This window comes from Harpia harpyja, chromosome 16 (genome assembly GCF_026419915.1).
Source record: "Harpia harpyja isolate bHarHar1 chromosome 16, bHarHar1 primary haplotype, whole genome shotgun sequence".
Lineage (NCBI taxonomy): Eukaryota > Metazoa > Chordata > Aves > Accipitriformes > Accipitridae > Harpia > Harpia harpyja.
In genome coordinates this window covers 6,750,569-6,767,852 of record NC_068955.1, presented here as the reverse complement: position 1 = coordinate 6,767,852, position 17,284 = coordinate 6,750,569, and the positions used below count along the sequence as shown (strand labels likewise).

Here is a 17,284-nt window from a genome sequence, read left to right as displayed (position 1 = left end):
ACTCTCACTTCCCTGTAGACACCAGGAGCGACTCAGCTCCCCGTTTGGCACATCTGCCCAGCAGGGACAAGCTGCTCCTGGCAGACTTCCTCTGCCGTCACCGCAGCCTGGAGCAACCACAGACCCAGTGCAGGACAGTTCAGCCCTCTGTCATCCCTTCCCCCCTGACCTTCAGCTCCAGTTACAAGATTTATGGTCCAGTTGCTCCTTACAAGAAGGCACCAGGCTTCTCGCAGGGGTCACGTCATCACACACCCCCTTCCCACCCTGGGGAAGCTCTGAAAGCAGCCAGGACTTTCAAAAAAACCCTTTAATGCAGATCTCATCCCCTCCCACACAGCTAGCCCTATTTTTTCACTGCCCAAGGTGAAGCATGGAACATAGAAAAGAAAAGACCCAGTACAAAGTACAACTGGAGATTGGAGAGATTTATTTTTCATCACTTCGCAAGGCGGCAAACACACCACAGTTAATGTTTACTTAAAATACCTCCACTCCTCCATTTGCTTCTTACTCTTTCACTCCCAATGTTTGCAGATGAAATGAGTGAGGCTGGGGGAAGGTTTGCAGACCAAAGCCAAGCAGCTCCACACTGTTACCGGCTGGGAGGACATAGCCCCATCACAGGTCCCAGCAACAACCACCTCTGTTCCCGAGCACGGTGCCGGGACAGGCAGGGAAAGCACAGCTGCGCGGCTCCACCTTTTACAGGCAACTGGATTGGGGCTGATGTCATGCAGGCTCGGTGCAGCTGGCCGCACTGTCCAGGGGAGCCGCCGAGCGCTGGCAGCTCACCCAGCGAAACGATGAGGCTACAGGATGGGAGAGGTGCCGACGAAGGGGTGCAATTAGCCTATTTTGGCAGGAGTGCCTACTGGTGGGAGAAAACGGCAGCTCGCGCCTAAAGTAACAGAGGACAACTTGTATCAAAGTCAACACCTGTAACACCGCACACGGAGCGTTACTTTTAGGAGAACGAAACTCCTTGTCCCTGGAGCAAGGGGTGCGCTGATTCAGTTCTGCTCGCTCCTCATGGTGTGCACCAGGGACTCACAATGCCAGTACGCCTGCCTGCTCAATCCCGGGGCTTCTTCTTATGCTTCTTTTTCTTCTTCTTCTTCTGAGCCTTGCTGGGCTTCCCTGAATGCTTGGTCCTCTTGCTGGCTGGCTGAGCCCCATCGCTGTCTGAGTCTGAGCTGTCTGAGTCTGACTCGGAGGACTGCTTATTCTTGTGCTTCTTTTTCTTCTTCTTCTCCTAGCAAATGAAGGAAAACAAATAAAAAGCCTTGCACGTGGGAAAACTGTCACTTGTGCTCACCAGGGCAGCGAGACACTTTCTGTAATGAGTGCCTTGCAAGCTGTGACAGGGGCAAGCCTGCTCCTACACGGAAAGCGCACACAGCTTCTGCCCCAGTGAGTCAGGATTTAACCACCACTGTCAGTCCACAGCTGCACCAGGCAGAGTACAGCAGCTGTCAGAGCAGAGGTGGGATATCAAAATGTAAATCCAAGTCTGAAAACTGTTAGTAGAATCACAAGTGTCCTTGCCATCCCTTCACGGTCACAGCTTACTCCATTATTTAAGGCTATTCTTTATTAATAAAAGTTGGCAGGATGAAGTCTTTTTGCCAACAAAATGGGTTTCTAAAATAGCCAGCTGGACATGAGCACCATCTCTGCATCCCCACACCATCATCAGCCCACAGACTGCCAGGAAATGAGCACTGATGTGCTGAAGCACCCACGACAACACGCCCTTCTCCTTGCAGGAAAGCCCAAGCCCAAGAAATGCCAGTCAGAGTTTCTTGCAGCCCTCCCTGGAGGGGAGCAGGGATGAGGAAAGTGCCCTTTTGCAAGCAGCAACTCTTTGCACAATCTCCAAGCAGATTGCACACCATCCTGCTCTTGCAGCTTCCCTCCCTCCCCGCCCCTGCACACAGGCAGAGTCCGGGGGCAGCACTGAGTTCCCCGGGCTGTGTTTCTGCAAAGCCCTGAAGCAAAAGCTATACAGAGCTGAAGACCTGACATTCAGATGCAGAGTAAGAACAGCTGGTGCTGGAATAAAGCTCATCAGGAACTTTGAAATGGATCTAAACCCTCCATTTTGAGGCACGTGACTAACTACCAAGTAGAGATTACTCTGAGATCAATACCGCGGTATACCTTCCACTGGAATCGCATCAGGCAGAGCATCCCAAAACAGATAAAGACTATTTAATGCTGCAGTACAGCAATTTGTATATATTTAATTAGAAAATGGTACTGGGGAGAGGATCTGATCCGCCTGCGCTGGCAGTGCACACAGCCCAGCTGCTAGCCCTGCTCTGCCCATTGCTTCATCCCCTTCCAGCAAGGAGCAGGAGGAGAAATGCTGACCGCAGCTCTCAGGAGCCAGACGTGACCTCTGCGAGCCAGGGAGCCTAACGGCTCAGTAAACCACTGCTCTTCAGCCAGGGCAGGCCAGCGTTGGAGGCAGGCTGGGCAGCCAGTGCCAACCCGAGTGGTCCCAGTGCCCAGAACACAAATGGCTCAGAAGGTGTCAGCCAGCGTGGTCAGCTTTTGTGCGCAAATAAACAAGCATCCAATTCTGATCCCAGCATGACTCACCTTTCTAATCCTCTGAATACCCGTAAAGTGATAACATAGACCAACTCTTGGAATAAGATGGAAGATTTTTTTTTCAGGCATATTTTAGGAAGATGCTTTGAAAAAGAAATTATTGTCCTGCAAAAATGAGGCATTTTGTCTCTTGCCCCTTGGTTCCGGGAAGTAAAGGAAAGCAGCATGCAGGTGAGAGTGCCCATAAAATAAAGTAATTTTAGTATTTGGCACATGCTTAATATAAAGCACTTCCAGACTGCTAAGACCAGGAAGGGTTCCAGCTTTCCGTCCAAGCCCAGCAACACTGGCCTCCAAGGAGGATCCACTGATCTCATCCACGGTCCCATCAACATCAAAGAGAGACTTTCCTGTGAAAATGGCTATTGTGAATTTTCCTTCTATTCAAGGACATACAGAAGATGCAGTGGAAGAAACAAAAGAGGGTTTCATGAAGCAGAGATGGACCAGCAAGGCAACCCAAGCCCAGGCGATTGCCTGTGATAGGCTTAGACAACACCAGTGAGGAATGCAACCCAGCAAGCAAAGCTTGCTGCTTTAACTAAGCCATATACCAGCTTTTTGGCTTAAAGCGAGCTGCACCTTCCTGGGTGATCCACATGTGCTCACTGCTCTGGAACTGGTGCACCCGTAAGACTGGGCACAACCTTCTCCAAACTTGCTGCAAACCAGCATCCTATTCTCTTCCATAATTTAACTATGCAGCCAGGTGCCAGTGATACAGATGCTACTGCTAGCTGCATTAGATGAGCTTTTAATCCCTAGCATAGCCCAACTCCTTTCCCCCTGCACACGCTTTATCTTTACTGGATGCACCTCCTGTAGACTGGTGTCATCCTGGGTTTGTAAAAACATGCCCTGCAGCTGAGACACCACAGCAGCATTGCAGCTGGGGTCAAAGGGAGGCCTTGAAGCAGAGCATTAGCAAGGAGCCATGGCATTGCCTCCCATGCTGACCACCACCTCCAAAGGGCTGAGCTCTCTGTTAGCAGTGGTAATGAGTCTGCTGAGCCTGCGCGAATGAGTGGGAGAAGCCCAGGGCATTCACTTCAAGGCATCACTAGACCAGGAAAAGGAGTCCCAGTAAGCCAGACAAAAAAACCCTACATTTCCCCACCCCCCCATCTCTACTTGAAAGAGGTTGAATGATGGCTTGTTCAGAGCTCGGCTGTGCACAGGCTTTGGGGAGCAGCACAATGGGAGACAGACAGCAGTCAAGTGACAGTCCCAAACATAACACACAAACATGTTTGACGTTCCACTACACAAGGGAGTGTAATGGGAGCCCCCAAGCCAAAAGCTCTGCTTATTTTCTCTGCCAAGAGTGTCCCCAATGACCTCAAGGCCACCCTTGGGCTTGCAGAGTTTTCCTGGGAGAGGTTTGCTGTAAGTCACCCCTGCCTTGGCAGGACTCTTAGTGCCATGCACTCATTTCATAAGGAAGCAGAAAGAAGCAGCAAGGCCAAGGGCACGGTTAAGCCAGTCACAGGACTACAGGCAGGACAAGTCCTTAGGGAGGCCACCCTCCTTGGCCAGCTGCTGCAGACATCCACAGCCACCCTAGAAGCTAAGCCAAGGGAAAGAAAATGAACACATGATTAGATGAAGGGAACAGTGGCAATCAGCCACAGATACACGAGATACCTGTACAAAATCAGAATGATTGGGGTGGGCAAGTATTTCCACCTGCTCTAACATAACCAGGCACAGCACAAGGCTGGCCATGGGGGCTAAAGGTCTGAACCCAGCACTGACACTGGTTTTGCGGGTCCAGCCTGAGATACTCCCTCCTCCCTCGGATGCCCGCAGGTGCTGCCTTAAGCCTGTTACACACCCACCCCATCCAGGGGAAAAGAACAACCCTGGCTGGAAATGGATTGGAAAGCATCCACGTAAAGAAAACTCGCTTCAAAGAAGGAAGCCCAAGACACGACAGCATGTGCATATTCACCAAGAAGACTCCAAGCTAAGAGACCAGCACTCATCAGTTCAAAACAAAAGCCAGAAGCAGCTGCTAAGAACAGAATGAAAAACTGAGGCAAAGGGTGGGGGGGAAATCCCCTGCAGTAACTGATTTCTACATCCCGACTCTGCATCATCTGCTGTAGGCTTGGAGGTGCTCAGGTAGCTCACCAAGGCAGGCAAGCACATTAAAGCCAAGCCCGTGCTGTATGTAGGTATGCATTAACAGCGAAGGCACAGGGTTCCTGGTAGCCCTCCACTGCCACCCGCAATCCTCCCCTGAAGTGCAAATGGTCTTAAAACTGCTCGGGGAAAAAGTGTCCCAATGCGGAGAGCACAGAGAAGGCTAGGTTCTCCCCCCTCCTCCCCACAAGACATTTCTTCCATTAGCTTCAGCCACTTCCAGTCAAGTGCAGTTTCCATATGAAGGTTAATATACTGGCTTACGGGAAGACACGCCTAGTCTGTCTACACTTCATTTAAAAACAACATACTCTCCCGTAAGAGTGGGGACACAAAAGGCCCAGCTAAAGACATCAATTTAGTATGGATCATGTGTCGTAGCACCAGATACAGGCTATCAATTAGGGACAACAAAGGAAGGAAGCTAGTAGCTTTTTCAATGTGAAACAGAACTCTTCTAGGGAGGTGGAAGAGCAAAGACAACGCATTGCTTGGAGCTAACATCAAGCAAAGAGTCCTCTGAGACTCCAGGGAAGAGAACAAAGCACTGAGTTCACTCCACACCTAGCACACTCTTGGCAGGTGTCAGTTTTTTGTAGCTCCACAACAGCACTATGATCATTGATGTCACCCAAAATTTGAGTGTCTACATTTTTCTGTGGGACAATACCAAAGTCCCTACAAAGTCCCCTACCCACAGACAAAGAGCAGAAGCAAATCGTAACAGTCTTCAGAAGAGGCGGATGGTGAAGAGTTAAATGTTCTAGAGAAAGGGGTGCAGCAAGGAGAATTTTCTCAAGCTTTTCCAGCCTGTGCACATGGTGAGAAAGTTTGACAAGACCTTAACAACTAACAGAGTTTCATTCCAGAGCTTGGGAAACTTTCTCAGCATGCGAAGGCTGAAGACAGGACAGGATGTCACACACGTTCCTTCAGGATTACAGGGGAAATAAGAGTACACACGTGGACATTGTGCTGGCTGAAAAAAACCCAACCCCTCAGTCTCCCCTTTTTGGGGCTTCTAACAGCCAAACTGCTCACACTAACACAGAAAAAGTACTTTCGGTGCAGTAATGCAAGCACCACAGCATATAAGCACAAGCTGGACTGCAAACACTGCAGGGAGCAAGCCAGCAACAGAAAAGCTTAACGTTTTCTGTAGCAGGAGACAGTGCTCCTGTGAAATCATTCTGCATGAGCAGCACCCTTCTATTAGACCACAGATTTCTTTAAACTCCACTGTCCCAGTACTGGGAGACAAGCACTCTGCTTACTAGTTACTAGTCAACTCACCATTGCACAAGCAGGAGCATTTCTCTAGTTTACGTGTGGAGAGGGCAGTGCCAAAGCAAAGGCCAGGTTTCTGCCTCCAGCAACGGCAGCAAAGCCCTACCACACCCTGAGCTGCAAACCTGTCTCCAAAACCGATGGCTGCTGATGGATGAAACTCAACTCAGCTCTCAGGCACACCCAGGCACTCCCCCAGAACTGCAAACACTGCATTTGTGTAAACATTTTGAGTGGATTTTGCCCAAGCAGACTCCCAGTGTAAAGATGCAGAGAGGGCCAACAAGTACAAAGACCTGCACGTTACGGTTCCTTGCATGTCCTGTCCAATTTATGTAACGACTACAATTCTACCAAAACAGAACAAACTTGCCTCAATATCTTTCCTCTACAAAACCCTCCTTGGGAGCTGGCATGCAGAAGAGCAACAGGCTGGACTAGAGCCTGATAGTGCTGGTTTTCCTACTGCTCTAGTTATTTTTAAATACCTGGCACTAAGGGGGGACATTAGCACACTAGGCTCTCTCCTGACTTTTGTAAGGCAAGTTGCCTCAGGCTATGCTTTAAGAATGTTACAGCAATTCATTCTTTCTGAAGGTATTTGATTTTGAGATGAGGGGAGTGTCCAGAACTCTCCAAGAAGTTTAAATATTTTTCGCCAGGCCCTTTTGTGGAGTTATGGTCTCATTCAGAGACTTTATGTCTATCCTTGTGAAAAATTAGAATGGATTTCCAGATACATGCCTTCCTGCATCACCAGAGAGGTGTCAGTAATCCTTCTAGGTTTTTTTTTATTCTTCAAGAGAAAAAGAAAAAAAAAAAAAAAAGCAAAATTCCACCACTCAGTTTAATTCCAAACAAGATTAATTACGTAACTCTAAAGGTATTATTGTATGCCTTGTTTGAGGACCAGACAGTATTAACGTGATGAGAAGAATCCAGTCTATGGCCATTAAATAAATACAGAAAAGTTCAGAATAGCACAGATAAGGACAGTAAGAGAACAGCACAGTGTGTGAAGAGCTGTGCCCCAAGCTAATGCCATGTAAGAACTAGTAGAACAAGTACCAGCTACAAGTGAGAATGGACTAAGGCTTGATGAACTACAGGTCACTGAACAGGTAACAATTAAGAAGGTGTGGTTTTTACATGAGGAGACAACATCTGCAAGCAGATTGCCTGGACATCTTTTACACATGGGAGAAAGAACAGCAAAGTCTGCCTACAAGCCATCACAGGTCACATTTACTATGCAATTCCAACGACCATTGCAAAACTACCCCAGGGATAAGTTAATTCATGTGTCTGAGGAGAAGATGGGAAGCTTTTGTAAAATTTAAATTAAAGGGGTTACTCCTGCTGTCCAACCTGCAGATCTTTTCTTGAAAGACAGAGAAGAAAGAAGCAGCAGAAGGATTCATTTCTTCTCAGCACGCCTCCCTCCCACGCAAGCACAGCACAGGCACGCTGCTGCGTTCCCATAGGAGATCCTTCACCCTGTGACCCAAAGAGTAAAAGTGAAAGGGACACAGACACATGCCTGCGCAGCTGTCAGCGACTCCTCAGATGCTCCCCGGTACTTCCGCACAGCGCTGCGACAGCAGCATCTCCGCTTCTCCCTCAAGCCACTTATTTTCTCAGGGATTACAGGAGGCAGGAGAGTGCTCTCATGAAGGATACTAACAGGGTGATCTGTCACTAGAAAGACTTGTGCCCATGGTCGCAGCAGAAACCTGTGCCAGTGCAGAGACCTGAAGCCTACAGCTGTCTCTTAATCCTGTAAATGCTGTGGGGCTCAGGTAGGAGAAAAGTGAGGAACTGAGGAACCATTGGGAAGGCAAGCCAAGAAAAAAGGGGGTGAGGACCCCAGAGTATCTCAGTAAGGAGAGTAATCTCTGGGGAGAGAAAAGAGCACCCAGAAACTGCAAGGAAGCACCAGATCAAGGAAACAGAAAATGTTGATCATGAACAACCAAAAAGGTTAATACTATTGCTATGACACTAAACAGATGCTTGGTTGATAGCAGTTCTCTGTCTATTCATTTAAAAACATAAATTCTACATTTATGTTACAAGCATAGGATGGGATAGGGTCAGCAAGGCAATTGCTACTAGGTAGATTGAGCTATTTCTACTTTGTGTAAATCCCCCTGGGGCTTCAGGCAAGCAAGGAAGCATATGGTGGCTCCCAGACAAGGTCACAGCAGGCACTCGAGACAACAAGGGAGCTATTCATTTCGAGGATCCCACATCCTGCCTCCAAAAAGCTCAAAGCTTTATTTTCCAGCACTGGAAAACATCTGAAAACTTTTGATCTCCTCCTTGAGAAGGGAGGAAGATCAAAGCAACAAGCAAGATTTAAAGGAAGGCTGTTAATCCACAGACCCCCCCCCAAAATTAGTAACAAATTCAGGACAGTCACCCACATCTCCTGTAGTCTCAGCAGGGCAAGACTCCACAGGGAATCCCCACCCTGGTGGATGAGCACTGATATGATAATGAGTTATTTGCACACCTCAGTGTAATTTTCCCCCCCTGCAGCATTTAAGTAACAGTTACACAAGCCTTTACCAAACAAACCAGCACCACTGCTAGAGGGAAGAGAACCCAAGGCAGGAGAATACCCAGCCCTGCAAAAGTATTACCAACAGCCTGCTCACACACTGCTCCATGGCAAGAGGGAAGCCCAACGTCTGGAGTCCGGAAAGGTCAGAGTTGCAGTTAGCCTGGCATCTGAGATAACTCTGTTCAATCGTGTGCTTCCAAGATCAGAGTAGAAAGAAGACCATGTGTATTTTCTATCGCACTGTAATGACGCTCTGCAGACAAGTACAAGACATTCTTGAGTAAGAGCATACGTAGTGGGAAAACAAAGCACATCTTGGGATGGAACCAGGCAACAGGACCTACAGTGAAGACAGATCCCATTTCTGCTACTGGATCAGCTATCCAGAGCACTACCGAGCAAACAAGAACTGCAAATTAGGCATCAAATTAATGCTAACTTCATTTTGTACTGACTGTAGGGCAGAAACAGGTATGCCACAGGGCAGAGGCTGACACAAGGAAAGTCACTACACACCTGGCTCTTCTACTCCAGTGTAGCCAACACCTACAATCCCACAAACAGCCCCAGCTACTCCTCTCTCAAATAAGAGCATACCATAAGAGTGCCAGAAACCACAATACCAGTGAAAAACATGACTGGAAGCAAGACTTCAGCTACCAGCGTCAGTGACTCTGGACTGGTCCAAGTGTTGTCATCAAAACAGACTCCTCTGTTGCCTGTTGCCAGCATCTGCAGTCTCTCCTACTAGCACCAGTACTGGTTTAACTCCACAGTGAGCCTGGAAGAACTAAGCCCTCAGAAGTCAGTTCTCGCTATGCAATTGCTAACACCATCTTTGTCCCTCTCTTGTAAAAATGAAATCCACCACCTTTCCTGCCTGTTGCTCCTGTTGAGGGATACAGACAGGCCACAGAGCTGGAAAGAGAAAGAAAAAAAGAAGAAAAAAAGAAAAAAGGGGGCTTTGGAAGTGTCATTAGAAGTTGGACTCCATTTGTGAAGGGGCTGATGAAACAGTTTATGTACTGAAGTCTGGAACTGGAATACTCATTGCTGTATAAAGAGACCGACCAATGAACACTCCTGTTTTGGATTCAGGTCTCTGCTACATTTTATGCCAGCATGCTCTGAAGCCAGAGTTCAAACACTGGACATAAAAGGTCTCTTACCTCTTGACATTTTCACATAGACAAAAATTGCTTTAGAGCCTGGAAATGGAGTATGCCCCCTGTGCAAATACAACCAGCAATTTTCCCCTGGCATGTGCAGATAAGCCCAGTTCACATCGCACTGGCGGGGTCAGGATACCTGCTGTAGCAAGGCAGCAGGGCATTTAGTTCAGGTTAAAGAAAGGTGTTAGGGCGAGAGCAGTGAGAAGGGAGGAGAAACAGGGTTATTGGCAAGAATCAGAAATTAAGGAAACTGAAGCAATTTCTATAGAGCCTCACAAAGACCAAGGAAAAAAATAAAAATCCTCTTCTCACTGTAAGAAATCTCTTTTGAGGACTGTGCATTATAGCACAAAACCATCTTAAAGACAGTTTAACAAGAATAAAGGGAGAAAGCGTAAGAATTACTAAAAAGTCTGCAGAGAAGATTCCTGTTTTGCTATAGAACCTGCACAAAACTGAGCCACTTTCTCAGCCCAGAACTGGCTACTCATAACCATGTTGCCATAGTAAATCACAGGTGTAACTATACAGAACAAATTATCTGGTTCACTTTTCCAGGCCAGCAGTAGGGCACTTCATACCTTTTTCCTTTTTTTTGGAGGCTCATCAACCATGCTGGTCTTTTTATCTCTTTCATATCCTGCTGCTGCCACCTCCTCTTCCTCCTCTTCTGGAATGAGGCTATATTTGGTACCTCCAGGCTGCATGAAACACTCCTTGGCAAAATGACCTGTAAAATAATGTTTGAAGGAGTGCCCCCCCGCCTTTTTTTTTTTTTTTTTTAAACAACTGCATTTCAGACACCTGAAGTGCTGCCAATGATCTTTCTATCATTAGTCACAATAAGAGAATCTACGCTGTACATTTTTTTGTCCTAGCATTTCAGATAGTTTAACATGCCCCAATTAAACAAGCCGGGGAGCAAATTCAACACAGGTCATTCTGGGAAGATTAGTCAGGCAAAAACTAAGACACTTTTGTCTGAATAGGGCAATTGGCAGAAACGTGTCTGTGCAAGGGCTTAAAGAGCACGGAAAAGTGTATGGGAAAGGGAGTAAACTGGCATGACAGGCACCTGGTAAATGAGACCAAAGCCACAAATATAGAGGAAATCAGCTCATTCTGGTTCTACCCTTTCTACTGTGGAGACATCAAGGTTGACCCACTAAGAGTTGTAGTGGAAACTGCAGATAGATAACATCTACCTGCCTGTTATGAGTAGACATCATCATTAAAAAGCAGACTGAAAATACACAGTATCCAGTTTAAAGTTTTGGGGGTTCTTTAAAATGTTATTTTAAAGATAGTTGTCTACCACTACAGAGAACCATATTCATTATTAACCTTCTGCAGAATAGCATTAACTCCAGCTTAACCATTTATTCTATGGCTAAATAACCTAAGACAAGTAGGGTGCAGCAAAAACTCCATGTACAAAAGACTACTTTATGCCTCAGCCACTTGCAAAAAGCTACTGAAAAGCCATCACATAAGCCAATTTCCTATTGCTGAACTAGGCAAAACATAAAAATTTCACCAGGTTAAAAAAACCCAAACGCTTGTTTTCAACTCTAAGACACTGCTCACAAGCTAACACTGTGTTCCCAACAACTGATCAGTAATTTCCACTGATTGTTCTTCAGAATTAAATGATCTGGTGAAGATACATGTTTATTTTTTAAAACGCAAAACTGAAACAGGACCTCAACTATAAGACACATTAACACAAATACTGCAAGAAGGGAACCTGTACTGAACCTGCACTCAGTAGGAAGGTTCTTTACAGGAAGCTCAAAGGGACACGATTTTAAGAAACAAACCTTTATAAAAGGAGTTCAGCTAAGTCTCTCCTTTTTGTAACAAGTGATTGAAAACGTAGTTCTCCTCTAAAAGAGACACCTGGACGCACAATCCAGTCCTTATACACAACCGTGAGACAGATGTTGATACAATCCTATCTACAAGTCACCACCTGGTTAGAACAAGGCTACATCAAAAGAACAAGACAGCCCTGCATAAACATACCTTTGCAACCGCATTTCTTGCACACAGTGTTCAAGACAGCTTCAAGCGTGATCTTCTGACTCGTGTAGTCTCTGAACGTGCGTTTTTTCCTCTCATCCTGACTGGAAAGAGAAGGACAGTTCCATTTTCTCCCTCTTCCACTCTCATCCACTTTCATCTTTAACCCTGTGTATTTATATGGACACAACCTAAACAGAAGTTTTTCTCAAATGTTGCTCTAAAAGAGCCACTTAATCAGCTAAACCAAAGAACAGAGCTGACCAACTGCTCATTAGAATAAACCACATTGTTAACAGCATATTTTACCTGTCATCTTCTGCTTTTGAGACTAACTGAGCACAGACAAATGCAGGGAGCTGCAGTTACATCCTTTATACTAACATCTGTATTTTCTGTGTGAACACACACATAAATATACTTGCCCAGTATGAAAATAAAGCAATTTCATTTGATCTGCAAAAGATGTTGCAAAAAAAGGTAGACAAGGAAGCTCTGAAACATCCAAGCAGTTAAGATTTGATTTCATAGTATGTGAAAGTGAGACAAATCCCCAGCTGGAATGATCAGTCCTTCCAGTACAAGCACACTGCCATCACAACACAAGAATGAAAATCCTGCCGTGGTGTGAAAGGCTGGAGCTCCCTGCAGCCTCCTCCAGCTCCTGCCTGCCTCTAGGCAGCATAACCAAGGGAATGCCTTCAGTCAATCCTCCAGCCAGCCAGTGCATCGCTGGGGGGCTCAGGGAGAGCCAGCCTTGCCCTCCAAAGGATGGGGGACCTAGAGAATAAGTATGGCAGGAAAGCCAGGAATGCAAGGCAGGGAAAAGCAGGCAGTAGCAACCTCTCTGATCTGTTATATTCTGCTCAGTAGATTTACCTACTCAAGGGAAACATTGTTTGGATCGAGGTCTTTTCCTGTGCCTTGGTTAACAACCTTCATGGAGAGGGAAAGCTTCAGTTTGTCATCTTTCATCTGAAAGAGGAAGACAGGGAACGAGACAAATAAATGACAACGATGTTAATTAATACACTGTGTCTGGAGGCCTACAGAGAAGCAAGGAAACTGTTGGTTAGCAAAGAGCAGCACCACAAAGGATACTACGTGAAAGTGCTTTTGTTCTATTGTTTTGTAGCTGCATTTAGAGTACTCTAGCTAATAAAATAGCTTCTGTTAAGCAGCTATCTCAGTAGTAAGACAAGCTCAAACTATAGGTCTGCTCAGATTAACATTCTGCTTTCTGTATGACCAAAGCCAAGAGCTGTAGAAGAAAGTGCATGTTTGGAAGCTTTGCTACAATTCTCAAATCATCCACCCTCAAGACAGTTCCCCCTGGACCAGTACTTTAGCCAACTTGCATCCTGAAAAATAAAACGTTATATCCATTTCCCTATTTTGATCCTCTTATGAGACTAAAAATGTTTTAAGTATCTCTGTTAGGGGCTTACTCTTTTCTGAATCCTAGTAAGTTCTTGATTGCCACATTACCACTTTAGAAGCAAGAGCAAAAGTTGTATGTTTGGGGTTTGTTTTTTTTTTCCTAAGCCTTTCTTGCAACTTTCTGCATTTTCACCAATGCTGCTATTGAAGGTATTTCTGTTTTGTCTGTTTATGACACCCATGCAGCTATTTGCAGGCAATCCAACAATGAACTCTTCTGCTGTCCACCTCTCCAACATGCTTCTGCCCCTTGCCTCTACAGCAAGGAAGCCAGGAGCCCAACAGCTGTGCTCCAGATAAGAAAACAGTGGCTTAATAGAAACTTACACAAACAAAATAAAAAAAAAAGTTAAAAAAAAGCACACCACAGATGGCTTAAAAAAAAAAAAGTGAAAATCTGTGAAGTCTTTCATATAGTTTTTCTATATTGTGTAAATAAGACCAAGTTTCTCAACCCATTTCCCTTATCTCACACAAAATTAAGTCCTTGTTTTGTACATCAACCTGATTATCTTCTTCCAAAAAAAAAAAAAAAAGCAAAGCATTTATGGCCAAATCCTGTGCAACTTTGAACTGAATGCTTCCACCTTGATCCCAACAAAATACAGTCAGCTTGCTTTGTTTCCATGGCTCACCAAAGCACAAGTCTTTAGTTTTTGTTCCAAGTAATCTTTAAATACAGATGATATACCCATTGTCACATCTTCTGCAGGAGAAAAAGGAATGTAGATTGTAGGGGGGGAGGGGGGGAATGTATAATGCTCTTACTTCAAAACAAACAAACAAAAAGTCTGGGCATAATGCCACTGATACTTTCTTCAAATCAAATGAACAAAAATCTCTAAGAACACTCCTGCCTCTCAAACTGGGTTTATATCAGCTCTTATCTTGGGATCCTTTCAAATTGCTCATTTAGCCACCAAATCACACAGTTAAGGTGATACAAGCTGTGAAGGGGTGCGCAGGGGAAGAAAGGGAAGCGTTTTGTTACTTTTAAGCCAAAAGCTTTTATAAAGTCCCTTTTTCTGACCTGCATTGTTGCAAGTCACAGAAGCGATGTGCCCAAAGTCACATCTAGAGGTAAAGAGAATTCACCCGTCTGTAAAATAGAGCCTGCCAAACCCCAACAGAGCAACAGGAACACACAGCCTCTGTGAACAGAAGTTCTCAGTGTTTTTGCAGTATATTTTACCACCGCAGCATTAAAGAAACAAGAATTAACGTTACCTCTTTTCCGATAAGCTTCACCCATACTTTGTCTCCAACATCTACTATCTCTGAGGGTTTATCCACACGGCAGGAGGACATGTGAGTCTTATGGACAAGGCCTGGTCATGGTTTTGGAAGAGAAGAAAGGGAAAAAATAAAAACAAGTCTCCACTTCTCAGTTTTGCCCTCTAGAACAGCAGTCTCCAAAGTGTGATGGAGGTGAGACAATCCTTTGGGGTGTGGGAAGAAAATATTTTTTTACCAGTAACAAATAAAATAAAAAAAATTAATAGTGCTTATTTCATCTTTAGCTCATCCTGTTTTGACTTCTATTTTGGAGTATGTTTTCTAATGTACATAACATTAGTACAGTAGTACATGTGTTTAATTTATTAATAAATATACATATATTGGGGGTGTCTGCTCAAAAAATTAACTGATAGGGTTAACTGGGGGTGCACAATCAAAAACGTTTGGAGACCACTGCTCTGGGAGACAGGGCACATATTCAGCGGTTCCCCTACGCAAAACTAACCATTTCTTTCCTCCAGTACATTATGCAGGTGAGAATCAACTAGTTGCATCAATCAAACACGTAAAAGGTCACCAAGATCTGCTCCAAATTAACTCAGAGAAGCAGGACCCCAAAGCAGTGTCTTTGTACTCAACATATCAGGCACCCATACGGAAAACTGTAGCAGGCACTAACACCTCTCCCATCCTGCCTGTCCTCTGAGGCCACCCCAAGCACCGGAGAATAAAGCGCCCATTTCACGCATCAGCAACACAATACTTTGCTGGCAAAGTCAAAAGCATGAAACACCATGGCTGCCCCGATGTCCTGCGCTTGCAAGGTCACACAGCCCCAAAATTGTATTTTTAATTTGCACGAATGACATGTGGGCTACAGAGAGGACAAGGGATACAAGGAAGGATAAATCTGGAAACACACCTCGCTGTTCAAGATCATGTTTCAGGGCCTGTTTGCGTCTCAAAGCGACTTCCCTCCAGCAGCCACACTTCTGTCCAAAAACTTTTATTAGAACTGGCACTATAGTGACTGGACACTTCAAGAGGGGAGCGGAGGTGGCATTGTTTTTGGGCCTACCAGCATTTGACAGAACATCCACTGTAAGCTGCTGCTTTAGTAAAATGAGTTTGTTTGACTTTGCAGGTTTCTCACAAACACAGACAGAGCTTTAAGTCAGCTTTTCTGGTTTATTTTTTTATTTCAGTTTCATTTGTATTGGCCATAAAAGAAGTTGGACAAATTATCTAACTGTAGAAAGTTTCTACAATCTGTCCAATACCTTAAAATGATTCTCTAAAACACCTGGAAGTTAGCAAAAAGCCCTCTGAGTCTTTCTGGTATTCATGCAAACATATCGGAAGTACTTTCCAAGAACCTCAATTTTGTCCTAATTTAGGAAAAAAAACCTTTTCTGAGCTTTTTCTAAAAGGTGGCAAGCCTTTAATTCCAAGGACGACTGCTTGGCTCAAACACACCAACATGAAACTATGTCTGAGCAAAATAAGAGAAACAAACCTTGTTTCCTGCAGCCTGGGATTTTTATAAATGCCCCATATTCTGTCACTGTAGCAACCTGTGAAGAAACCAACACAACACCTAAAGGAAAACCCTTCACAAAACACCCATTTTCAAACCACAGGTTAGAATACACACAAAAAGCCTACACAGTTCTCCTGTTTTCCTTCAGTTTTAGCTTTCAGGGCAGGTTAGGCACAGCACTGCTTAATAACTCTGGAGTAGGTGTGGTCAGCCAACCACTCCTACGTTATTCAGGTAAGCATCTTGTACGTATATGCATGAAAATCCATATGTATGTACATAAACACACAGACACATATACAGAGCCGTGTATATACATGCTACAGAACCATCAGTTGCCCAAACTGCCGCTGAACTAAGCGGTGACTGAAACAACAAAATAAGGAAACAAAGCAGCACGCCACAGGCTGTAACATCTCGCAGGGTGACGGCCGCCAGCAGCAGCCCCGCACACCTCTCCCTGGAAGATGGCGTAGAGCTCGGGCAGCGCCTCCATCACCGCAGGCCTCGCGGGGTCCAGGCGAGAGACGCTCCAACGGCCCCACCGGCTGAATTCACCCCAGGCTACCGCATATTCACCGCCCCGGTTCAGAGAGATGCCTTGAAAAGAAATATTTAATTAATGCACGAAAGCTCCTGCGGCCAGACCTATTAGCAGGCAACAGTCATTATTCCACCATGACTTGGGCTACAGCCCGGCACCGACCCCAGCGCGCCCCGACGGTCTCTGCCTTCACACCGCGGGGGTTCAGCGGCTCACACCGGCTCGGGGGGGACCGAGGCAGCGGGGGGGGAGCGGCTGGGCTGGGCGCGAACCGGAGGCCGCGGCGCCGGCCCGGCCTGGACAGGCGGGGTGAGGCGGGACGGGCCCTGCCCGGCGGCCGCGGAAGAAGCCGGAGCCCGTCAGCACCCGGCGCGGCACCACCCAACCACCGCCATCACTCGGTCCCTGCGGCCGCCGCCATTTTGCTCCCTCCACCCCCCCTCACCTCAGGGCACCTCTCCACTCCGCCAATCGCCGCGCGCAATGATGGCGGGTGGCAGCCCCCAGCCAATCAGCGTTACTCGTGTTGCTGGCACCCTCCCTCCGGCGCCATCAGCCAATCCGCGCGGGGAGCGCCCGCCACCACCCGGCGCCTCTCTTCCATCACCCGCGCGCCGGAAGTAAGCTGGAGGGGGGGCGGGCCGTCCGGCCGCGCTCCGCCAGTCGGCGAGGCAGGAAGCGGCGCGGCCGACCAATGGGGGAGCGGGAGG

General features: G+C 46.3%; 1 protein-coding gene across 2 annotated transcripts; it reads right to left on the bottom strand.

The window, feature by feature from the left end:
• Positions 1–413: 413 nt before the first annotated feature.
• ZCCHC17 (zinc finger CCHC-type containing 17) lies at positions 414–17,012 on the bottom strand. Of its 2 annotated transcripts, none has more exons than XM_052810760.1 (8): positions 16,708–17,012; positions 16,485–16,630; positions 16,007–16,064; positions 14,479–14,579; positions 12,695–12,786; positions 11,815–11,915; positions 10,371–10,519; positions 414–1,255 (listed from the first exon to the last, which is right to left on the bottom strand). In XM_052810760.1, the coding sequence occupies exons 2-8, from the start codon at positions 16,524–16,526 to the stop codon at positions 1,076–1,078; spliced, it is 723 nt and encodes a 240-aa protein (XP_052666720.1). In that variant the 5' UTR covers positions 16,527–16,630; positions 16,708–17,012; the 3' UTR covers positions 414–1,075. The 2 variants fall into 2 exon arrangements, with proteins under 2 accessions (XP_052666720.1, XP_052666721.1); XM_052810761.1 differs by having other exon boundaries at positions 16,737–16,968.
• Between the last annotated feature and the right edge of the window lie 272 nt (positions 17,013–17,284).

Bases quoted from the DNA above. Each gene is read 5' to 3' on its own strand.
- ZCCHC17 (XM_052810760.1), bottom strand. From the start codon at position 16,526: ATGGAGGCGCTGCCCGAGCTCTACGCCATCTTCCAGGGAGAG. The intron at 14,580-16,006 runs GTTTGTTTCTCT...AACCATGACCAG, and splicing joins CCCAGGCTGCAGGAAACAAG to GCCTTGTCCATAAGACTCAC. The intron at 12,787-14,478 runs GTAACGTTAATT...TTCCTCTTTCAG, and splicing joins TGAAGCTTATCGGAAAAGAG to ATGAAAGATGACAAACTGAA.